General features: G+C 51.0%; 1 protein-coding gene across 1 annotated transcript; it reads left to right on the top strand.

Moving 5' to 3' along the window:
* The first annotated feature begins 222 nt into the window (after positions 1-222).
* On the top strand, positions 223-24381 carry IGFBP5 (insulin like growth factor binding protein 5). Its single transcript, XM_055290584.2, has 4 exons — positions 223-1798; positions 17420-17649; positions 18270-18389; positions 19607-24381. Exons 1-4 carry the CDS (start codon positions 1462-1464, stop codon positions 19736-19738), a joined length of 819 nt encoding a protein of 272 aa, XP_055146559.1. The 5' UTR covers positions 223-1461; the 3' UTR covers positions 19739-24381.
* Positions 24382-24492: the final 111 nt, after the last annotated feature.

Genomic DNA, 24492 nt, shown 5'->3' with positions numbered 1-24492 from the left:
GGCCAACATAGCTGAAGGAAAGTGGTCACCTCTTCATCATGAATACAGAAACCCCCTGATTAAATCCTCTTCTCCAGACTTTTAGGGGAGAGATTCAATTTTTCTTTTTTTTTTAAATTTAGCTCACCAGCCATCACTGGCCATCCTACACTACCTGTCCCCCAAACACACACACACACACACACACCCCACATGGAAACAGACACCAGCATACAGTCAATTGCAGAAGTTTAGGAAGATTTCTTGGGCACGGTATATCCAGTTGGCTAATAAGAAAATACGTCTCCCTTCAGCCTGTGCCTTGACTAGTTAAGGGATAGGAGGGAGGGGGAGACGAAGTTACTCTCCTCATTGTGTTCACCCTGCTCCGAAGAACTCTGTCTTCCACTGGCCCCTCCACCTCCTCCCCATTCTCTGTAGCCCCAGCCTGTCCCCCTTGCCCCTTTCTTACATTCCGCGGGGAGGAGGGCGCTGTTCAGAGGGGAGGAGGGCGCTGTTCAGGGAGCGAAGGGGAGCCCCCTTGTGTCTAGAAGGCCTCTCCCCACCCCCACCCCGTGTGAGTTTGTACTGCAAAGCTCCTTGGCATCCTTGCCTGAGTTGGGTGTTGGGAAGCTCAAATTGCAGCTACAAACTGGCTGGCAGCCAGGGGCCGGCTATTTAAAAGCGCCTGCTCGCCCGAAGCCCGTAGTCTCTTTGGAAACTTCTGCAGGGGAAAAGAGCTAGGAAAGAGCTGCAAAGCAGTGTGGGCTTTTTCCTTTTTTTTGCTCCTTTTCATTACCCCTCCTCCGTTTTCACCCTTCTCCGGACTTCGCGTAGAACTGCGAATTTCGAAGAGGAGGTGGCAAAGTGGGAGAAAAGAGGTGTTAGGGTTTGGGGTTTTTTTGTTTTGGTTTTTTTTTTTTAATTTCTTGATTTCAACATTTTCTCCCACCCTCTCGGCTGCAGCCAACGCCTCTTACCTGTTCTGCGGCGCCGCGCACCGCTGGCAGCTGAGGGTTAGAAAGGAGCGGGGTATATTTTAGATTTTAAGCAAAAATTTTAAAGATAAATCCATTTTTCTCTCCCACCCCCAACGCCATCTCCACTGCCTCCGAGCTCATTATTTCGGTGGTTGCTTGGGGGTGAACAATTTTGTGGCTTTTTTCCTCCTATAATTCTGACCCGCTCAGGCTTGAGGGTTTCTCCGGCCTCCGCTCACTGCGTGCACCTGGCGCTGCCCTGCTTCCCCCAACCTGTTGCAAGGCTTTAATTCTTGCAACTGGGACCTGTTCGCAGGCAACCCAGTCCTCCACCTCTCTCTACATTTTTGCAAGTGTCTGGGGGAGGGCACCTGCTCTACCTGCCAGAAATTTTAAAACAAAAACAAAAACAAAAAAATCTCCGGGCGCCCTCTTGGCCCCTTTATCCCTGCACTCTCGCTCTCCTACCCCACCCCGAGGTAAAGGGGGCGACTAAGAGAAGATGGTGTCGCTCACCGTGGTCCTCCTGCTGCTGGCCGCCTATGCGGGGCCGGCCCAGAGCCTGGGCTCCTTCGTGCACTGCGAGCCCTGCGACGAGAAAGCCCTCTCCATGTGCCCCCCCAGCCCCCTGGGCTGCGAGCTGGTCAAGGAGCCGGGCTGCGGCTGCTGCATGACCTGCGCCCTGGCCGAGGGGCAGTCGTGCGGCGTCTACACCGAGCGCTGCGCCCAGGGGCTGCGCTGCCTCCCCCGGCAGGACGAGGAGAAGCCGCTGCACGCCCTGCTGCACGGCCGCGGGGTTTGCCTCAACGAAAAGAGCTACCGCGAGCAAGTCAAGATCGGTGAGCGCGCTCGGTGTGCCAGTCAGTTACGCGGCGCACGGGCGGGGGACACGGGACCGGCCGGGCCCGCGCGCTTTGCGCAGCAAGTGGCTTCGAGCTGGGGTGCAGCTCGGGAGTAGTCGGGGAGGGTCCTTGCACCTCGGAATTGGAGTCCTGGAGGATCCTGCTACCCTGGGGAACTGTCTAGCCGAGTCTATCCCAGCTTTCGCTCTTTCTCCTTCCTCCTTCCTCCTATCCACACCTTGCCCGCCCCCCTACTCTGTCCGAATACTGATTCTGAGCTCCTATTCGGTCACAAGGTCCAAATCCCCTGGTACCCTATCTACGGTCTGAAAGAGTGTATGTTACATTATCAACTCCCTCCTCCACCCCCTCGCGCCCCGCATACGTTTTTTTCTGAACTTGGAAAAAAATCTCTTTTGTTAAAATATTATTTTAATTGCGGCCTGGAGAGAGAGGCATTACCCATCTTCTGAGCTAATTCCACCTTTGTCCCTCTTGGCCCCTCCACCCCCGTGCCTCCAGACGTTTCTATCCCTCCACCCCTACACACACACACCACAAACACCCCACATCCTTGGTAGCTAATGCCTTTTGGGTAGGAGCCCTGAAGCCCCTCCCATGTGCATAACCATTGCTTTTTATTGAAGATGATTGCCTGTGGTAGATGGTAAAACATATTTAACTGCAAAATGACTTTTATTTTATCCCAGGAAGGGAAAAATACTTTAGGAGCGCGGGGGTGCGGGGTGGGGGTGGGGAAGAGTAGGAAGGAAGGGTTTGGTATTCTGTGCCTGGTGTTCGTTTCTGAATCTAATTCCTTTTCCCCCTCTCCAATTCAGATTTTACCTAGGATGAAAGGTGGACATAGGGCTGGGAGGCAAAAGGGGATGTGAGATTCAGATCTTTCAACTTCCTCGCCTATGCAGATTCCTGGCACCATCCCACCTCCACCCCCGCCCCGCAATTCCTCCCTCCGCAATCCCCCCACCCCGCCCCCCCCATCTCTTAAACCAGATCACAAGTGGGTGTGGATTAAGTGCATGAGGGGCCCTGGAAACGCAGAATGCAAAATTCAGGGGGCGGAGACAGAAAAGCCACGCACTGGGAGCCTCGCCTCCTCTTGCCCCGCCCCCGGGTTGCACCGCCCCCAAATTCTCGGCGCCAGGAGTCTAGGGTTGAAATGATTGACACAGCTACTTGTTCAATCAGAACAGTTCTACCCCCTTAGACTGAGTTTCTTTTTGGAAAGAGTTACCTGATCATTAGTTAAAAAAAAAAAAAAAGTTAAATAAACTACATAAAAATCTGGGTTCTAAGACGTCAAACTGGCTATTGATTCTCTCCAAAAGGGGTTAAAACTTGGCTAAACAATGTTTATTTGGCGTAGTTTAGATACGGAGACAGTCTAGTTAAGGGGGCAATCCCCTTCTCCCTCCCTGTCCCTTTCCATTACTCACGAGCACTCTAACATGAGTTTTCTTAAGTGCAAACTTCAGTCACTATAGGGCAGGAGAGGAGTGCGTCCGCGCTTGCCAGGAGGCCGGAGAGCTTCCTGTATTCAGCTTCCGTCCCCGCAAACCCTGCAGGGTCTGAGTGGCGCAGGCGCCAGCCACTCTAGCTTTGCAAGAGATAGTCGATCTCCAGGTTGCAGCCTGCAAAAAGAGGAAAAAGGGAAGACGTGCCCGCCCTGGGAACTCCAGAGACCGGCTTGTGAGATTATTTTTATTAAGATCCACTTTTTAAAGGCGGTCCTGCCCGCCTTCATCTTGGGGGATGTGGATTTGGAAAAGCCTAGCGGAGGGGGAAAACATTAATTGATTTCCCGGCTTGGAAGCGACCGCCCTGGGTAACAATCCAGTCACACCGAAAGTACGTAAGGTGTCACTCAGCCGCATCCTGGCTCCACTTATTATTTGCCAAGCGTGTAGTGTGATGTGGCTAGTGTGACGGGTGTGCACGCAGGGCGCACGCGCGCGCAATTGCTAGGCGAGCACGGAGGGCGCATCACACACACACACACACACACAGACACTTCAGTCCAAACAAGATCCCCTGTAGAATTCCCTGCCGCCCCTTGCTCAACCCCCACCTTCTGAGTGCCTTTGAGCCAACCCGAAGCCGCCTGTTCTACCCGCCCCCTCCCCAGCACTCCTCTCCAACTCCACCCCGCCGAAGGCAGGTGCCCGGCCGGCTGCTGTTGCTGGTTGGCGGCGCTCCACCGCGGCTGGTGCCGACATCTTCTTCCCGAACAGATGGGATGGGAGTGGGCGCTCCTGGAAAGGGCGTTTTAGCCGGACAACCATTGCGCGGGTCCCCAAAAAGTTGGAGATGGTGTAGAGACAGTTCTTAAGGAGAGAGAAACGGACAGAAAGAGGGAGAGTGCACTTTTGGTCCTTTAGCCAAAATTCCTGCTTCCCAACCCACCTCCCACCTCCCTCTTCTCCCCCACCCCCGCCAAAATCTGAGCTTGCAGATATGGATTTGCTCCCTCCCTCCCGCAGTTGCAGCATACACACACACACACCCACACACACACACACGACATATTATATCTACATAATGCGTATTATATATTGTATATATGTTATATACTATATTACATATATTTATATGTAACCAAACATGTATAACCCAAAAAAGGTGCATTTCTGGAATCAGAAATGGGGAGCAGAGGAGAGTGAGGTGGCAGGCAGCCAAAGCCTCTGGGAGGGAGAGGAGAGGGCAGAGGAGAGGGTGTTTCGCTAGGCTGTTGCTGAGCAACTGGAGAGGGAGTGGGCCCGAGAGCAGGGTGCTGAGAGCGAGCCTGGCTCTGCATTTCATTCTGACCAGTTCAGGAGCAGAGACAGATGCGGAAAAAAGAATGTGTGTGAGGCTGGAGGGAGATGAAAGACGGGAGTTATTTGATGGGCAAAGCTCAGTAAATAGCGGTGAGTGGAGGGAGTCAAGGAAGTACTGAGTTTGCTTTCGGGCATTTTTGGTGGGCAATGAGGTTTGATGGGCTTGTCCCCAGCATAGATACCGGGGTTCGGGTAGGTCTCCTCTGTGCTGGTGAGACATTCAGTTTGAGATGTAGGGAGCCGTGGGTTCTGGCTTTCAGTTCTGTCATTAAGAAATGAGACACCGTGGGACAAAAAAATAGGCTTCTGGAAAAGAAAGCAAAAGCATTACCTAAATAAAAGTGAATTCAGCCTTTGCTTCTTTGAGGGGTTTGGCCTCCATCACCCTGGCTTCAACTCCAAGCCTGGTCTAAATGCCATGTTGAAGTCAAGTTCCAGAGTTAGGTTTATTGGCCAAATTTATGTCTGGGTTGAGCAAGATCATGGAAAACTGAAGGAGCCAAATTCCTTTCCCACCCGCACCCCCTCCCTCTGAAACAAGCCTTTGAGAGGATGGCTGCCCTGAGCCAACCAAAACGGGAGTTGGGAAGAAGAGATGGGGCTTTAACTGGACTTTTCTTGCCACCTCCGCCCACCGCCCCCGCCCCGGCCTCCGCCTCCCCCGCCCCCACCTTTCTGCTGTGTCAGCTCAGACTGGAAGAACAAGCAGAGTTAGCCCTAGTGAGAGCTCATTTTCTTTCCATTTCTCTTTTTCCCCTTTCTCACCCCTCCCTCCTACTCTTCCCTCTGCCCTTCTCCATCCACCCCCCGACCCGCCACCCCAACTCTAAGGCATCCCCTGAGGGCTTGAGTTTTAAGTCAGAGCAGCTGTGAGTTAGTCCCGGGGCTTGGGCTGGATTTGAGCAGGCAGGTGGGCCTGCAGCTGCAGAGGGTGGACCAGCCTGACCCTAGGAGCCAGAGGTCATCGTGAGGGTTACAGCAAAGGGCATGGGAGCAGGAATTCCCTGCAGAAGCCCTGGCCCCCTTAATGGAGCGAAGAAGAAGCCAGCAGGAAGGGGAGGTAATTCTTGTCTAAAGTTTCTACTTTGTACCTCAGCAATGCCTATGAAACTTTTAAGATATTTAGTGTGTGGAAAATAAAACTCTGGAGAAGAGACCACCACACTCCAGACCCACTACATCCAGAAACTGGAAGAAGATCATAAAGAGCAGGTACCAACCAGGGGCCAGAGCAGAAGGGAAGAGGGCGGGAGAACGGCTGCGTTGAGAGTCAAGCGGGCGATTTGGAGGGGTTTGTTTAGTTTTACATTTGCTTTTTCTCTAGAGTTGGTCCAAAAGCTGCAATTCCCAGAGACTATCCTTAAATTGCAATCTGGACATGTTATTCAAAACAGTAAGACTGATTACATGTTGATTACATACTTGCAAAAATCAATAATAAAATAAACAAGGAAGGCAGTGTAGGCTTCTACTCCTCTCCCCTAATACCAGTGAAATCCCCCCCTTTTATTTCCAGTTTCATTTCTTTCCATAAATTCTGTTATGATGTCATTTCTCTCTCTCTCTCTTTTTTTAAAACATATAAATCCAGAGGAGTGACTGAACATCTCTGTGAGGGGGAGAGGTTATATTCCCACCTTGGCCACTATGCTGTTGGTTTAGAGCACCTAACCAGGTTAGTTAGTTACTGCCTGGCCACTCAGCTTAGCTCAGTCCTAGTGTCTCTCCAGGAACTGTCTGGGTATTGGCCAAAGAATGTTAAAGCTGGAAGGAACGCATAGCCATCATCACAGTCAAGGTCCTAGTTTTAGGATGAGGATACTGAAGCCTTGAGTGGGAAGTCACTTGCCCAAGATGTGGCAGCAGGATTAGAGGCAGACAAGGGGCTGGGACTCAGCTCTTCCTGGCAGGGGCTCCAGCACTGCATTCAGCGATTCCTGGCTTTCTTGCTAGTCACTGGAGCCCGTGCCTGGGCCTGGGCTAACCTGCAGTAAGGCCTTTGGCAAACACTGCCAGATGCTATCACACCATGACATAAGAACCCACAATCTGAAGGCGCTCTGTTTTAGGGGCAGTAGGAAAAGGAGTGAAGCGGCCCCAAAGTGGAGAGGGCCACACTCTCTTATCTTCACACTCACTTCTGTCCCTTTTTCTACACAGTCTTGCATACAAGCCTGGCTTAAGCTAGTGGTTTGGTCAGAGAAAGAGGACCAGGAGGGTGTGAAGGAGGGGTGTTCAGCCCAGCTTTCAGGTCCATGCCCCAAACCTCATTTTCTACATGACAGGAAGCTCTCCTGATGTGGAGAGGCAGGCAGGCCCTGGCTGCCTCTAAGCTGTGCAGAGGCCTGTAGTCTTGAAGAACACAGTGCAGAAGTGGCCCGCTTCCAACAGCACAGTCCTCACGTGGTGCCAACAGAAAGCAGAGATCGAGGGAGGGTGTGGTTGGGTGGGGTGAGTGTGGTAGCTAGGAAGTTCTGCATCCAAAGGAGAGAAGGAAAGCCATATACCACCAAAGCTGATAAGGAAGAGAGCATGAGGTCCCCCTGGCTTTCATAGGCAGGTGTGTCTCAGATCTTTCAGCAAGAGAGGAGAGATGTGCTTCCAGAGGGCAGCTGGGGACTTCCGGTTACGCTGCAGGAAGTGCTGAGAGCCGTTCTAATACATCCTGGAGGCCGTGGCAGCTCCTCCTTCTGGGATGCTTAGGAAGGAGGCAGATAAGATAGGCCCCTTTTTCCACTAAGTCAGACCTGCCAGGTGAACTATAGGAACATTTTAAATGAACTCAGTTATCTCATGTTTGACCCCTCAACCTAAACCATCAGGCCCCTTTCCCTGGCCTAAAATAAGGTCCCACTGAATCTACACTCAGAGCCAGGCCTCAGATGACCTCTGCTGATTCTCTGAGTTGTTTTATGTGGGTTCCAGTTATCCCGAACTGGGACTGTGACACCCCTCTGTCACCTCAGCCAGGATGACTCTTCTTCCAGATCATTTAGAACAGCACTTCTAATTGAAACATAATACAAGCCACATTTGTCATTTTTAATTTTCTGGTAGCCACATCTTTTTCAAAAAGATAAAAAAAAAAAAAAAAAACAGGGAAATTAATTGTAATAACACATTTTAACTGAATATATCCAAAATATCCTTTCACCACATGCTCAAAATAAAACAATTATAATGAGATATTTTACATTCTTTCCTTCATATTTAGCCTTTGAAATCCGGTATGTTTTTTACACTTACAGCTCACCTCAATTCGGACACTAAATTTTCATTGGAAATACTTGATCTGTATTTAGATTTCATAAAATTTACAGTTGAAAAAGCAGAGTCACATACCTGAAGCATTCCAAACATACTTTAAAATCTTTCCAATAACTGAGTTGAGTATCTGTTCTTAAATTTAAACTAATTAAAATTAAATAAATTTTAAAATGTGGTTCTTCAGTTCCCCGGGCCACATTTCAGGTGTTCAGTATGTATCTGCACGTGGCTAGTGGCTACCAGCAAACCCCTCTCTCACCTGAGAAGGGAACTGCTGTCCCCACTCTTTCCTTTTGCTCCCAAAGACTCAAAAAAGAGGAGTCTCAGCTTTCGTTGACAGGCAGGGCTCCCTTGTTTGGTCCCTAGCAGAGCCTGGGCACCTTCTTAGGGGCCTCAGGAGAGAAGAGTAAACCCTACTTCCTCCCTGCCGCCCCCTTCTGGTCATGCAGAACTTTGGGGGAATGTGGCTGCGGCTGGCAATGTTCTTTGTTTTCTTTTTTTTGAGACAGAGTCTCGCTCTGTCGCCCAGGCTGGAGTGCAGTGGCGCGATCTCGGCTCACTGCAAGCTCTGCCTCCCGGGTTCACGCCATTCTCCTGCCTCAGCCTCTCCGAGTAGCTGGGACTACAGGCGCCCACCACCACGCCCGGCTAATTTTTTGTATTTTTAGTAGAGACGGGGTTTCACCGTGGTCTCGATCTCCTGACCTCGTGATCCGCCCGCCTCGGCCTCCCAAAGTGCCGGGATTACAAGCGTGAGCCACCACGCCCGGCACGGCTGGCAATGTTCTGAACTGGCTGTGGTGGTTCATGATGGGAAAGTGGCCAGGAGAAAAGCAGCCCAGTGCTTCCTCCAGAGGCTGCTCCCCACCTATCCCCCCACCAATACCTTCTCATTTGGGGCATGTATGGGGAACAGACAGACACTTCCACTAAGCATGCTGCCCCTTCCCCAACTCCAAAAGAAGCTTGGCTGGAGATTCTCACCCAGGCACCTGTGCATCAGCGTATATTTCCTGTGTGTACAGTTATCGCCAGCTGCTTCCCAGGGACCAAGAAATGTGAACCAGAGTCACAACCCCAAATCCTAGTTTGGCATCAGAAAAAAACAAGGAGCCTCTCTTTACCTCTGGTCCCTGGACAGTGGGGCAGATGTAAGCGGGACCTCAGCCCCTTACTCTGTGAGGTGTCACCTTCCCACCTGTGGCATCTACACTGTGGAGGGCGGTGGGCCCCCTTTTCTCTATATATCTTCAGGGAAGGAGACTAAGTGCCCTTAACGCAGCATGAAGGAATGGGTTAGGCAGAGGAAGGACTCCCAGGAGGAGTTCTCTAAGTGGAGACAGGTCCACAGAGCACCTGTGCCAAGTCCTTTTCACCTGGTGTTGGCCAACAGACCCCCAGAGACAAAGGTTGAGCCAACACTTTCTGGAAGACCTTCCTGCAGTCCAAGGAGCCTTAGATCTTGTGGTCTACAAGTAGGCGTCTGTCAACCAGGTGTCACAGCAACCAAATTTTTAGTTGATGATTGGAACTAGGGAGGTGGTAGGAAACAGAGCACTACAAAGGCAGAGACGTGTGCTGAGAATGAATTAGCATGCATCACCCTATTAATCCTCAGAATATAAGGGAGAAGGGGCCATTGCCATCCTCCTCATAACGCAGGTGAGAAAACCGATCTGGGAAAAGGAAGAAGAAAGTAAGGTCTTTGGGAGGCTGAGGCGGGTGGATCACGAGGTCAAGAGATCAAGACCATCCTGGGCGTGGTGCTGCGTGCCTTTAGTCCCAGCTACTCAGGAGGCTGAGGCAGGAGAATCATTTAAACCTGGGAGGAGAGGGTTGCAGTGAGCTGAGATCATGCCACTGCACTCCAGCCTGGCGACAGAGTGAGACTCCATCTCAAAAAATATATAAAATAAAATAAAGAAAGAAAGTAAGGTCAAAGTAAGTCTGTACCAAGGTTTGTTTGTTTATTTATTTTTAGAAACAAGGTCTCACTCTGTCACCCAGGCTGGAGTGCAGTGGCACAATCATGGCTCACTGCAGCCTCCAACTCCTGGGTTCAAGCCATCCTCCCTTCTCAGACTCCCCATTGCTAGGACTATAGGTGCACACTGCCACACCTGGCTAATATTTCATTTTATGTAGAGATGGGGTCTTGCTGTGTTGCCAAAGCTGCACCAAGGTTTACTGAGCTATTGTCAACAGCTTCATCTTCCTCCCAGAAAGGGCAACTGAAGGTTTAAGGTGGCACAGTTTGCTGTACCTATTCAGTAGTGGAGCTGGGATTTGAACCCAGGTGGTCTGGTTCCTGATTCTGAATGGTTATCCACTATACTACATGGTGTCTGTATTTCTCTGGTAAGGATAGAGATATATTCCCAGCTTGGCCAGCTTTGCTGTTGGTTTAGAGTACCTAACCATGTTAGTTCTCCTGGCCTAAAATGGGGTAGGGGGGCTCAGCTGGGTACACCTACAGCCCTCATCATCCAGTCAGTAGGACTCTGAGTCTGTTCAACTCCCCTCCGGGGTCTTCCTCCTGGCTTTCCTCCACTCTTACAGCTGCTTTTTAGGATGATAGCTTTGGGGGTTTGTTTTTTTCTTGAAAGGTTAGTGCTCATTTCCTCTTCAGCCCATAATTCAGGTTAAAAAGAACCCAGAACATGCATGCCTATTTCTGACGATCGAGTAAAAACAAAAACAAACAAACAAACAAAAGAACATCTTCTGAGAGAGACTGGCGCCAGGCAGGTGCTGGTCAGAGATGGGATGGGTAGGAAAAGCGATGATGTTGCCGCTTCCCTGGAAGGCCCCACAGCGCCTTCCCCCGCGCCCCTGCCACAACCACTATGGCCTTTCTCCTTCTGCAAACGCACACACACAAGCGCAGAAGAGCCATTTGACATCCACAGCTGGGAAACAGACTTCAAGAGACTGAGACATGTCTTACATTTTTTAAAGCAGTGAACAGCCAATCCCTCATGCTTCCACCAGCCTTGTGTTGTAGGGAGGAGCTGGTGGCTGCAAGTTGGCTAGGGACCTAGGGTTGGCAAGGGAGGAGGGGAACTGCAGAACATTCTAGACTGGGCCTCAGTATTTTCATCCATACCCAGGCACAGGCCAGTGCCGTCAGGCCAGCACTGACCAGTAGGACTTTCTGCAATGATGGAAGCGTTGTAGGTCTGCAGTGTCCATATGTGGCCACGAAGTCCTTGAAATATGGCTAGAGTGACTGAGGAGCTGAATTTTTCATTTTATTTAATATTTATTTAAATAGCCACATTGGCTAGTGGCTGCTATATTAAATATATACACATATATATATATATGTGTGTGTATATACATTTTGTCTCACTCTATTGCCCAGGCTGGAGTGTAGTGGCACTATCTCAGCTCACTGCAACCTCCACCTCCCAGGTTCAACTGATTCTCCTGCCTCAGCCTCCCAAGTAGCTGGGATTACAGGCACACACCACCATGCCCAGCTAATTTTTGTATTTTTAGTAGAGACAGGGTTTCACCATGTTGGTCAGGCTGGTCTCGAACTCCTGACCTCGTGATCCACCCGCCTTGGCCTCCCAAAGTGCTGGGATTACAGGCGTGAGCCACCATGCCCGGCCTAAGTGGTACATTAATGTATAGTAGCCTTAGGCCAAAGAGAAGCCCAGTGAATCCAGGAGCACCCCTGCTGTTTCTCACACCCATGGTGCTCACCTGTCTGCCTCCCTGTGCCCTGCAGCAGGGTTATCTTGCTTCAGGGCAGGGGCATGAATGAGATAACCTCCCAAGGCATGCACTAGGCTCTAAGCCCCAGCTTATATTACAGAAATACTTCCAGACCTACTTCTCTTTGCCTCTTGGGCAGATTTACACATCTCTCCATTTAAAGGTTATTTATTGAATACTATATGCTGGTGAGACAAAGAGAAATGACAAAGCTCTGCCCTTAAGAAGTTGGCTATTTAAATTCCACAGAGGGGACTAGAATGAAACCCAGAAGAAATTCAGCTCTCTTTTTCATTCTTTGTAGAGAGATTCTAGGCGTCCTCATCTTATCTTCTGTCTAGAAAAGGAGATGGGAGAATCTCCCCAGGTCTGGGTGGCCTGGCAAAGCCCGACACTCTTCCTGGACTGTGAATTTCAAAGATGCCTCTGTTTCTTCAATTTTTGTAAGTTAAGGCACAATATCTGGGTCACCTAGTTTTCTCTTACAATTGATTATTAGGTCAAGCAAGATAGAGTGATAAACTAACACCAGCCCAGGAACAGGCTGTTAATAGCACCGGGGTGTGACTAAGAGGTCCGGGGGTGGGGGGTTTAGATTTTAGGCAGTCAGGTCTCCACCTGGATCCATCCATTGCTATGACTAGCAAGCAAGGTGGAATCAGAACCCTTCAGACTCTGCCGGAAGAGAACAGCCGTGGCAAAAGGGCAGGTTTGGAGAAAGTGGTTGAGCTTGGGCAGGGTACATGCGTTGTGCAATTGTGCAGCATGTGGTATTTCTCACCCTAAGATGCCTCTAGGTCTGTAGCAGCTGGGTTTGCATCATGACACTCTCTGTGTTTGCCAGGACATAGAGAATGGTGCAGTCCTCAAACACGTGTTCATGTTACCATGGGGAGAGGCCCATGTACCGTGTGTACCTCTGTGGATGCTGCTGCACTGGGGTGTATGGGGAACTCCTTATGAATGAAAGAGGACCGAGTTGGTCACCCAAATGTGGCAGGGGCTAGAGGCATTGGAGAGCCAGTGGGAAGGACTGGAGGTATTATATAGAAACCAGAGATTTAGATCCCACCCCAAAGGTAAATACTGTATCCAGAAAATATTATCATCATCCCCTCCCTTAGTCATTGAATAGGATTATGAAGGTAAGGTCTGGCCTCCATAGATCCCAGCAGGAGAAATGGATGCTGAGCATTCCACATTTCCCATCCTCTGCAAAACCCTCTCAGAACAGCATCTCATGGGCGGGGAAGTCTGGAATATGTCTCTCTTCCTTCCTGGATCATTTTCCAATTGCAGGTTACAGAAACAGCAGAATGCCATGCACAAAGAAGCCCTGTTCCCCTCTCCCTCACCTGCCTTCACTCTCCCACACATGGGTTCTTTCTGAGCCTCGCTTGTTTGTCTCCCTGACTCTTTAAATATATCCTGCAGACACACAAACAGAAGGAAGGGTTTTATTTGAGTGATTATTACAGAAGTAGGAGAGAGAGGCACCCAAATTCCAGATTTATTTTTTCTGTGAGACAGGGTCTCACTCTGTCCCCCAGGCTAGAGTGCAGTGGAGCTATCGAAGTGGAGCAATCATGGCTCACCTCAGCCTCAGCCTCAGCCTCCAATCTCCAACCTCCCATCTCCAACCTCCCACCTCCTGGGCTCAAGCAATCCTCCAGTCTCAGCCTCCTGAGTTTCTCAGACTACAGGCGCACGCCTCTATGCCCAGTTAATTTTTGTGTTTTTTTTTGTAGAGAGGGGGGTTTCACCATGTTGTCCAGGCTGGTCTCGAACTCCTGGGCTCAGGCAATCCACTCACCTTGGCCTCCCAAAGTGCTGGGATTACAGATATCAGCCACCGTGCTCAATTCCAAATTCCAGATTTTAAAAACACTTCCAGGCTAGGCGCGGTGGCTCACGCCTGTAATCCCAGCACTTTGGGAGGCCAAGGCAGGCGGATCACGAGGTCAGGAGATCGAGACCATCCTGGCTAACACGGTGAAACCCCATCTCCACTAAAAATACAAAAAATTAGCCCGGCATGGTGGCGGGTGCCTGTAGTCCCAGCTACTCGGGAGGCGGAGGCAGAATGGCGCGAACCCAGGAGGCGGAGCTTGCAGTGAGCCGAGATTGCGCCACGGCACTCCAGCCTGGGCGAGACTCTGTCTCAAAAAAAAAAAAAAAAAAATCGCTTCCAGTCCCTAGAAGTGCGCCCATGCTGTGTGGGTGTCAGTCTCCCACGCCCTCTGCTGGCCACATGGAGATATTGACCTGTTTGTCAAACAGGTTCCAGAGCTGACTGTTGAGTTCTTTTGCTGTTCACGTGCAGAACAATCTTCACCAGGAAGTCCTCCCGGGTATCCTGCCTAGATCCCTTCTGCAACCTCAGTTCATTTTCTCTTGATGAAATAGCTCCAGAGTAGCTAGTCTACTTGTTCCTTCTTGTTTTATCTAAAACTTAAACCCTTCCAAAATTGAAAGCCTATTTATGACTCAGCCACAGAGCAGCTGAGTCGAGCTAGCTGCTTCTGGCACTCAGCTCCAGTCTTACTTTCCAGTCCTTTAATCTCTGTGGTTCTGCCCTGGCTCCCCTCCAAGTTTCCGCTCTCTCTGGAGCCTACAGGTGACCACAAGATCCTGATTAGTATCTTCGACACTGGACTCTGCTGCTGCCTAAGGAATAGGTCCCATGGGGTTAAGTGGCACCAGAAACTGGGAGGCACATCAAAACGTTAAGCCTGCTCTTCAGAAGCAGCCAAAAAGCTTGCAAAGCTGGGGAAGGTGTGCCCTCAGGAGACTCGCCTTGGGGAGGCTGGGAAAAGGAGAGAGTTTGCAACAGCAAACTTCCTTAAATGAAGAGAGATATGAGAATCTACATTTTGTATGCCAGTATCACGGTTGCTTGGCCCTGGGGCAGTACTTGAACAGTTTCAAAGAAAAGAGGTCAAAATAAATTTACCCCAAGGCATATCAAACCTTTGTCAACAGCCCCACCCCCCTCCCAGAAAGGGTGACTCAAGGTTAAGGACAGCCCACAGCACTTCTTAGAAAAAGTCCCAAAAGGTGAAAGGTCTTGAGAAGAGCTGTTGAGGGAAGGCTGTGGGCCACCATGCTTCTGTGTCCCCCAGGGCTAAAGAGAGAATAAGCTGAAATGACAGCTGGAGAAGGGCACCCTCTGACCAAATGGACAGAGCCTCCCCCAACAGGTAGCCAGAGGAGGATGGAATGGCACCCCCATTTCAGATGTCCTTAAGAACTAGAGAGATAGATGCTTATTTCTGCTTGGACACAGGGGGATGGACTACGTGGCCTACGGAAAGGATTCCAGGAACTGCTACACCAGCCGCAGGAGAGAAGCCAGCTTCCCAGGCTCTCTCCCCTTGAAGAGGTGACAATGTGTTGGCTCTCCGGGCCAGGCTGGGGCAGTCCACTGAAGAAGACGCAGAGACGTATGCGCTGGTCAGCAGCCAGCCCACTCCCCCACCTGCCCTCACTTTATCCAGTTACAATCTTGATTGGGGAAGGGGTCCAGGCTTCTCCAACCTGAACCCCCTCTAGGCTTTCAGTAGCCACCATTTCCTGCCTGCCCCTCCCCCTACAGGAGTCAACTACTTTTTGAGGATTAGAATGCTTGGTGATGCTGAGTTTGAGTGGCGTGCCTCCAGTCCCTCGATAAGACGGGCCCAAAAGCCGTTCTGTGCAATGGTTAGCACTGCCTCTCCTTACTCCCTCTTCTCCAAGATCTGAGCCTCGGGGTGAGGCCTGTGTTACTAGATAATGGAGCCCCAGCCTTTCAATTTGTACAAAGTCCCCAAACCAGCCATGCTTCTCCCTTCCTCCTGCCAATCTCACTTGCACTACAACCAAGAAAAGTCAGTTTACCCCAGACCATGACCCCAATCCCTAGAATCCTGCATTCTACCTACTAGGGATGTCACCCTATTGATGAGTCATCACAGCAGGGTTTGATAGAGCAGAATCGAGGTACTGGGACATCAAGACACGACTGGGAAGAGGGGGTGAGAGGCCAGAAGGGGTACCAGGACTCTCAGGTTGCATTTTATTCAGGGAGAGCCCGCCCACCACCTTGCTATTTGCTTTCTCCGAGTCATCATCTTCCTCTCCAGTAATTACCTCCCTTCCTTTCCTGTGAATAAATACCCAAAGCAACTCACCATCAGGAACGCTGCGAACCCTTGGAGGCTTCTTTAGGGCAGGGACCTTCTCTGCCAAGGCCTTAAAGACCAGATACCTATTTCATGAGACCTGACAAATCCTGAGCCAAGAGAGAAACAGATGCTTGGGTGCTTCCTGCCACCTGCCATCCTGCCTAGGTTAGGCCAGGTGTCCAAATGCCTTTCCTAACTCACACCTGGAACTTGCCCAGGGCTGCAAGCTCAGAAGTCGGGTTCTATACCTGCCCAGAGGCATAAAACAGTGTCTTCTTAAAAAGCTTCTCTTTCCTTGCACCCCACCCCTACTTCCTGGAATTCTACCCACTTCTTCTGTTCCCCATCCCAGATGTCTGGCGGTCACTGTTCCTGGGCATCGCAGCGATCATGGAGTACATGGAGAACAGAATTTCCTTTCACCTCATTTCAGTTATTTAAGGTCACTCAAAGCTCTATTTTCTCTTTCCAGTATTTGAAAAAAGAGGGAGGCAATGAAGACAGGGCCCCCCACCTCCACTCACCCCTGCACCTGGTCCCACTGTGGGGCATCCTGGTCACACGCTGCCCGCCTGGAAACAACAATCTAAAGTTCCCCCACTCTGGTTCCTCTGAGGCTGGGGGAGGTCAAGGATCTGAGAGGAGAAGGGGACCCAGGGATGGATGCCTATGAGATAAGAGTTGAGGGGAAATCTGCGCACCAAGAAAAGGCCGGACGGGTGGAATTAAGGATCAACTAATACATGAACAAAGTCTTACTTCTCTAAAGGTCAAAAGCCAGCTAAGTATAGACTGTCACCAAGCCACTCCTATATATAACTGTCCCGGTCTCAGCCAGCTGTCGGCCTCTCTCAGTCCGGAGCTGAGTAACGTCCCAGCCTCCCAGGCCCCCGAGCACGGCACCAGTTCTGAGCCAGAGCGGGAGCGAGGCCTCCGACTTCCACTTGGCCCCACGCCGGTCCCCTCCGGGCCTACACTTCTGGCTCTCCCGTCCCCCCCTCCTGCCGTTTATGAAGGTCCTCACCACCCTGCTGCTCCAGACCCCAGGACCCCCTCCTCCTATAGGTTCCCCAGGTCCAAAGAGATCTCAACATCCAGCGGCTCTGAAAGTGCAAACATCTCACTAACAGGACAGCCTTTGCCCTTCTCGTCCATGCCCTGGCTGTGTCATTTTCCTCCATGGGCCCAGATTCCCGGGTTCCTACTTCTCAGCCCCACCTCCAGCCAGGTCCCATCTACTTGGCCATCCCCCAGCAAGCAAACCGCTCACTGCCATCTTCATCCTTGCAGAGGCCACTTTCCTGGCCCTTCCTCCTTCCTGCCCCCAGAAGGCCCGCTCCGTCCTCACCCATCAGTCCATCAGTCTCTCGATTCTCCTCCTCTGTGAAGTCTCCCTGCCTATGCTCTCTGCTTGACTCCAAGCATGCCAGAAACTTTCTGCCACTTAAATGAGCATTCCCTCTGCTTCCTGGTTCCTATCCCCCTGCTTTCAGGGTGTGCTCCAGCAGAGCAGAGACACATCTGCTTCAGCCTTTATTACTCCCCTCACCCCAAACTGCCCAGCCCTGGGCTCTGGCCATGTGCACCTTGGCCCATGGGGGCTGACCCTCTGGCTCCTTCTCCTGCAGAGAGAGACTCCCGTGAGCATGAGGAGCCCACCACCTCTGAGATGGCTGAGGAGACCTACTCCCCCAAGATCTTCCGGCCCAAACACACCCGCATCTCCGAGCTGAAGGCTGAAGCAGTGAAGAAGGACCGCAGAAAGAAGCTGACCCAGTCCAAGTTTGTGGGGGGAGCCGAGAACACTGCCCACCCCCGGGTCATCTCTGCACCTGAGATGAGACAGGAGTCTGAGCAGGTGCATCTCGGGGATTCCCTCATTCCCCCCCCGGCTTTTGACCTTTTCCTGCATCTAAATGGACATTCATGGCGGCAGGAGGTGCTTAGGCTAGACCTGGCAGAGGACCTACAGCCCACCATGTGGCTCAGCTTAGGATGTGGGAGGAGAGTTTCCAGAGCATACACTTGTCAGGGCCAAGGGCTTGTGCGAGTAAGTGGGAATAGAGGCGGTGCTCATTTGAGGAGAGTGTGTGCCAGCCCAGCGGCCACACACCGGGTACCTGGGCCCTGCAGCTGTGTCCAGTCCAAGGCAGAGACTGAATATTCTCCTAGAGCATCTAGAGACGGGAACCTCTGGACATTGTTACTCAGCAGAACAGAAAAGCTGCAGGGGAGGGGATGGCCTGGAACACAAAAGAGAAAGTATGGCTCCGTACCTGGCCAAAGGCAGGCTTTGTGTGATCCCAGCGCATGTGACAAGTGACAGGGAGGACAGATCTTTGGTACCAGATGATTAGAACCAAAGGTGGTCACTTTCCTCCTGAGACCCTTCGGCCCCCACCCCCTGGGCCATTTGTCAGCGCAGCTGGGTGGTTTTCCCTTGGTCTCGCCACGCCTCTCACCCTCCTGTCCACACAGGGCCCCTGCCGCAGACACATGGAGGCTTCCCTGCAGGAGCTCAAAGCCAGCCCACGCATGGTGCCCCGTGCCGTGTACCTGCCCAATTGTGACCGCAAAGGATTCTACAAGAGAAAGCAGGTACGTCCCCTGCCCTGAGCTCCCAGGCTCAGGTGGCTCCGAAAATGGCACCTGCCAGGAAACTCCCCCTTGGGCAAGTGCCTAAGGTTTCCACCGTTAACCACTTAGCGGGCCTCAGATACCCATTCATATACCACGATCACGACTTTCCACATTCCCTACTATGCTGTAATCCATTTCCTCATTCTCTCCTATGCCTTAATCCATATGCTTTCCACAGTTCGCCTTAGCTACATGAATTCATTGCAAAAGGAAAGTCTGTAACACTATTGCACAGCATGTATCATTGGTGCACCACACACTCAGGAATTTAAACCATATTTTCTCTGTGTACCATCTGAAATCAGCTCATGTCCCTTCACAGCCAGGCTTCCCTTTGGGAATGGTTCTCAGATTTCCAAGGCCGTTCGATCCCTGGAGGGCATGGCTGATGGCTGGGCCCCACCCCTGCAGTTTCTGATTGGTAGACCTGGGGTGGACTCTGGGGTGGACAGGTGACCCTGATGCTGATTTAAGGGCACCAATAATCTGAATATAAAAGCCAGGCCACAGTGGGGCAAATCTTGGCTCTGCCACTTACTAGCTGTGTCCCCTTACTCACCATTTAATGTCTCTGTGCCTCCAGACCCTTGTGTAAAATGGAGAATGAGGAGTAAGTGATTGATCTTTGTAAAGCACTTAGAACAGTACCTACTGCATACCAAACGTTGAGTGGTGTCTGGTACATGATAATACCACAAATGATGCCTCCTCCTGTTATTATTATTACCGTGATCATTATTATTGGATCATGACTCTCTTGAGAATCCCTGCAGAGTTTCAGGTTGGGGGAACTCGAATGGGTAATATTTAAAAAGGGACTGTAAGCCAGGCACAGTGGCTCACGCCTGTAATCCCAGCTACTCCAGAGGCTGAGGCAGGCAGATCACTTGGGCTCAGGAATTTTAGACCAACCTGGGCAACATAATGAGATCCTATGTCTGAAAAAGAAGGAAACAAAGGGATTGAAGGAGCTAGCCAAGGGTAGGCTGCCTAAATTCACATTTTCCCTGGGTCTTTCCATGAAACGGGGACACCAGAAACCCAAGGGTCGGGTCTAGTGCCCTCAACTCTCTGGGGATGAGAGTCTTGCCTTGGAGTAGAGAAGAGGCCGGGCAGGGAGGAGCAGAGCCCTGGGGTGCGGCCGTCCTCATCACCTGTTGCTCTACTCACCCCAGTGCAAACCTTCCCGTGGCCGCAAGCGTGGCATCTGCTGGTGCGTGGACAAGTACGGGATGAAGCTGCCAGGCATGGAGTATGTTGACGGGGACTTTCAGTGCCACACCTTCGACAGCAGCAATGTTGAGTGATGCGTCCTCCCCCCACCCTTCCCTCACCCCCTCCCACCCCCAGCCCCGACTCCAGCCAGCGCCTCCCTCCACCCCAGGACGCCACTCATTTCATCTCATTTAAGGGAAAAATACATATCTATCTATTTGAGGAAACTGAGGACCTCGGAATCTCTAGCAAGGGCTCAACTTCGAAAATGGCAACAACAGAGAGGCAAAAAGCTAAAAAGACACCCCCCCTTTAAATGGTTTTCTTTTTGAGGCAAGTTGGATGAACAGAGAAGGGAAGAGAGGAAGAATGAGAGGAAGAGAAGGGAAGGAAGTGTTTGTGTAGAAGAGAGAGAAAGATGAATAGAGTTAGGAAAAGGAAGACAAGCAGGTGGGCAGGAAGGAAATGCACTGAGACCAGGGAGGGGCCCAACTTTCACGTCCAGCCCTGGCCTGGGGTGGGGAGAGGTGGGCGCTAGAAGATGCAGCCCAGGATGTGGCATTCAATGACACTCTTGGGGTTTCCCAGTATAGATTGGTCAGGGGGAGAAAGGAAAAGGCAAAACACGCCAGGGCCTCTCCCGGATCTGTCTCCTCCTCTAGCCAGCAGTATGGACAGCTGGACCCCTGAGCTTCCTCTCCTCTTACCTGGGCAGAGTGTTGTCTCTCCCCAAATTTATAAAAACTAAAATGCATTCCATTCCTCTGAAAGCAAAACAACTTCATAATTGAGTGATATTAAATAGAGAGGTTTTCGGAAGCAGATCTATGAATATGAAAGACATGTGCGTATTTCATTCCCCAGGCAGACTTTTTTTTAGAAATCAATACATGCCCCAATATTGGAAAGATTTGTTCTTCCAGGGTGACTACAGTACATGCTGAAGCGTGCAGTTTCAGCCCTCATTTAATTCAATTTGTAAGTAGCGCAGCAGCCTCTGTGGGGGAGGATAGGCTGAAAAAAAAAGTGGGCTTGTATTTATCTACAAGACACCATATAGTCATATATAGGCATATAAATCTATTCTTTTTCTCTGTTTTTTTCTTTCTTCCTTTCTTTCAAAGGTTTGCATTAACTTTTCAAAGTAGTTCCTATAGGGGCATTGAGGATCTTCCTCATTCTGGGAAAACTGAGAAAACCCTTATTCTCCTAATACAACCCATAATAGCATTTTTGCCTGCCTCGAGGCAGAGTTTCCCGTGAGCAATAAACTCAGCTTTTTTGTGGGGCACAGTACTGGACTTGACAGTGATTCCCCACGTGTGTTCATCTGCACCCACCGAGCCAGGCAGAAGCCAGTCCTCCGTGGTGCACACAGCGCGCGCCTCAGTCCATTCTATTTTAGTCTTTAAACCCTCAGGAAGTCACAGTCTCCGGACACCACACCACATGAGCCCAACAGGTCCACGATGGATCCACCAGTCCCACCCCAGCCTTTTCCTTTCATCTGAACAGAACGTGCATTTTTGGAAGCCTCCCTCACTCTCCACGCTGGCAGGGCAGGAGGGAGACTGAAGTAAGAGATGGCAGAGGGAGATGGTGGCAAAAAGGTTTAGATGCAGGAGAACAGTGAGATGGATGGTTCCGTCCAGAGTCGATGTGGGGAGGAACAGAGGGCTGAAGGGACAGGGAGCTGCTGTTCCATTCTAGCTTTGGCGCAAAGCAGCAGAAAGGGGGAAAAGCCAATAGAAATTTCCTTAGCTTCCCCACCGTATGTATTTTCTGGAATTTGAGAGGAAAGAGAGGAAAATGGGGGAATGGGTTGCAAAATAGAAATGAGCTTAATCCGGGCCACAGAGCCAGGGAAGGTGAGTAACTTTAGGAGGGTGCTAGACTTTAGAAGCCAGATAGGAAGAATCAGTCGAAACTGGCCATGCTTTGGAAGGGACAAGACTATGTGCCCCGCTGCCCACCTTCAGCCTGCAATGAGGGACTGAGGCCCATGAGTCTTTCCAGCTCTTCCTCCATTCTGGCCAGTCCCTGCATCCTCCCTGGGGTGGAGGATGGAAGGAAGGCTGGGACAAGCAGGGAACGCATGATTCAGGAATGCTGTCACTCAGCAGCCAGATTCTGAACCAAGAAAACTCCCATTCTCCAATGACTTCCTCAACCAATGGGTGGCCTTGTGACTGTTCTTTAAGGCTGAAGATATCCAGGAAAGGCGGCTTGGACACTGGCCAAAGAGACCCCTTCGTGCTGTGGACACAGCTCTCTTCACTCTTTGCTCACGGCATGACACAGTGGAGACCGCCTCCAACAACGAATTTGGGGCTACGAAGAGGAATAGCGAAAAAGCAAATCTGTTTCAATTGATGGGAACCCTATAGCTATAGAACTTGGGGGCTATCTCCTATGCCCCTGGACAGGACAGTTGGCTGGGGACAGGAGAAGTGCTCAATCTTCACGAGACAAAGGGGCCCGATAGGGCCAGCAGCCACAAGGACTTGACCTGCCAAGTCAGCACGCCCCATCTCTCTGCACAGCTGTCCCCTAAAGCCAACTCACGTTTCTGTATGTCTTAGGCCAGTATCCCAAACCTCTTCCACATCACTGTTCTTTCCACCCATTCTTCCTTTGCATCTTGAGCAGTTATCCAACTAGGATCTGCCAAGTGGATACTGGGGTGCCACTCCCCTAAGAAAAGACTGAGCCAGGAACTACAAGCTCCCCCCACATTCCTCCCAGCCTGGACCTGATTCCTGAGAGGGGCTCTCTCTTCGCGCACTGCGTCTGGACTTTGAGCAGGCTTCTGCCCCTTGCACTGGCTTTTTGCTGCCAGCCATCAGGTGGGGGATTAGAGCCTGCTGTGAGTGCGCCAGCCTCTTCCGGTTTCCAAAGTTCGTGCCTGCTAACCCAAACCTGTGAGTCTCTTCTGCATGCAGGAGTTTCTCCTGGGCAGCTGGTCACTCCCTAGAGAAGCTGGGCCTTCATGGACACATGGAACTAAGCCTCCCAAATGGGCGGTCTGGCTGAGCCCAGGGTGGGGAGACCCTGGGAAGGGAGGCACTGGAAGAAGACGGCACCTCTTCCCCCGTGGCAGGGTGTGAGGGAGGCAGGTTTGGAATGGTGCGAGTATGGCAATCTAAGCAGGGGTCTCTTTGACTCCAGGCTGGCCTTTGGCCGACTGTCTGCTCACCCAGAGACCTTGGACTCCGGGCTATCCATGGCTCCGGGTCTAAGTGCTGCCCACTCCCACACTCACACCCACAGAAGGTCTCTCCCATCCCCTTTAGATTTGTGCCTCACTCCGGCAGTGGGGAAGATGCCTCTGTCTTTCCTGTGACTGCCAGGAGATAGGGAAGCCCAGCCAGGACTGACCCTCCTTCCTCCAGCCTCCCCTGACCCACCTGGCAAAGCAGGGCACCTGGGGAGGAAGAGACTGGAACCTTTCTCTGACAGCCAGGCCTAGACAGACAGGCCTGGGGACACTGGCCCCATGAGAGGAGGAAGGCAAGCGCACGAGGTCCAGGGAGGCCCTTTTCTGATCATGCCCCTTCTCTCTCACCCCATCTCCCCACCACCACCTCTGTGGCCTCCATGGTACCCCCACAGGGCTGGCCTCCCCTAGAGGGTGGGCCTCAACCACCCTGCTCCCACCACCCAGCGGTTAGCGAGACAGGGTGCCATGGCAACCGCCAAGCCCCCCTCAAGGTGAGACAGTACCCCGGATCCATCCACTCACCCCTGAGAGGGCTCCGGCCCAGAATGGGAACCTCAGAGAAGAGCTCTAAGGAGAAGAAACCCCATAGCGTCAGAGAGGACATGTCTGGCTTCCAAGAGAAAGGAGGCTCCATTTTGCAAAGTGGAGGAGGGACGAGGGGTGGGGGTTTCACCAACCAGCAACCTGGGCCTTGTACTGTCTGTGTTTTTAAAACCACTAAAGTGCAAGAATTACATTGCACTGTTTCTCCACTTTTTATTTTCTCTTAGGCTTTTGTTTCTATTTTAAAACATACTTTCTTGGTTTTCTAATGGAGTATATAGTTTAGTCATTTCACAGACTCTGGCCTCCTCTCCTGAAATCCTTTGGGATGGGGAAAGGGAAGGTGGGGAGGGTCCAAGGGGAAGGGGACCCCAGCTTCCCTGTGCCCGCTCACTCCACCGGTCCCCGGCCACCAGCTGGAGTCTCCTCTCCACTGCCACTGTCACACAGTAGCCCACATGGATAGCACAGTTGTCAGACAAGATTCCTTCAGATTCCGAGTTGCCTACCGGTTGTTTGTTGTTGTTGTTGTTGTTGTTGTTGTTTTGCTTTTTCTTTTTTTTTTTTGAAGACAGCAATAACCACAGTACATATTACTGTAGTTCTCTATAGTTTTACATACATTCATACCATAACTCTGTTCTCTCCTCTTCTTAGTTTTCAACTTTAAAAACAAAAATAAATGATGATAATCTTTACTGGTGAAAAGGATAGAAAAATAAATCAACGAATACAACCAGTTTGTGAGAAAAAAAAAAAGCAGAAAAAAAAAAACACCTGAATGCGGAAGAGCTCTGCTCCTGTTTAGCATTTTGTACTTAAGGAAATAAAAAACCAACAAAGGATCTCACATTTTCTTAAAAAGTGAAGATTGCTGTATACTATTTATTCAACTTATAATTTATGTTACTCCTTGATCTTTGTCTTTTGTCATGACAAAGCATTTATTTAATAAAGTTATGCATTCAGTTAGCCTGCGTCGGCTTCCTCCGAGGGCTCAGGGAAGGCAGGCAGAGGGAGAGGCAAGCCCCCGATTCTCCTCAGGTCACAGCCGAGAGGGGATGGAGAAAGGCCCCCGGCGGG

Source organism: Symphalangus syndactylus, chromosome 8 (genome assembly GCF_028878055.3).
Source record: "Symphalangus syndactylus isolate Jambi chromosome 8, NHGRI_mSymSyn1-v2.1_pri, whole genome shotgun sequence".
NCBI classification, from domain to species: Eukaryota; Metazoa; Chordata; class Mammalia; order Primates; family Hylobatidae; genus Symphalangus; species Symphalangus syndactylus.
This window is presented reverse-complemented; position numbering and strand designations above follow the sequence as displayed.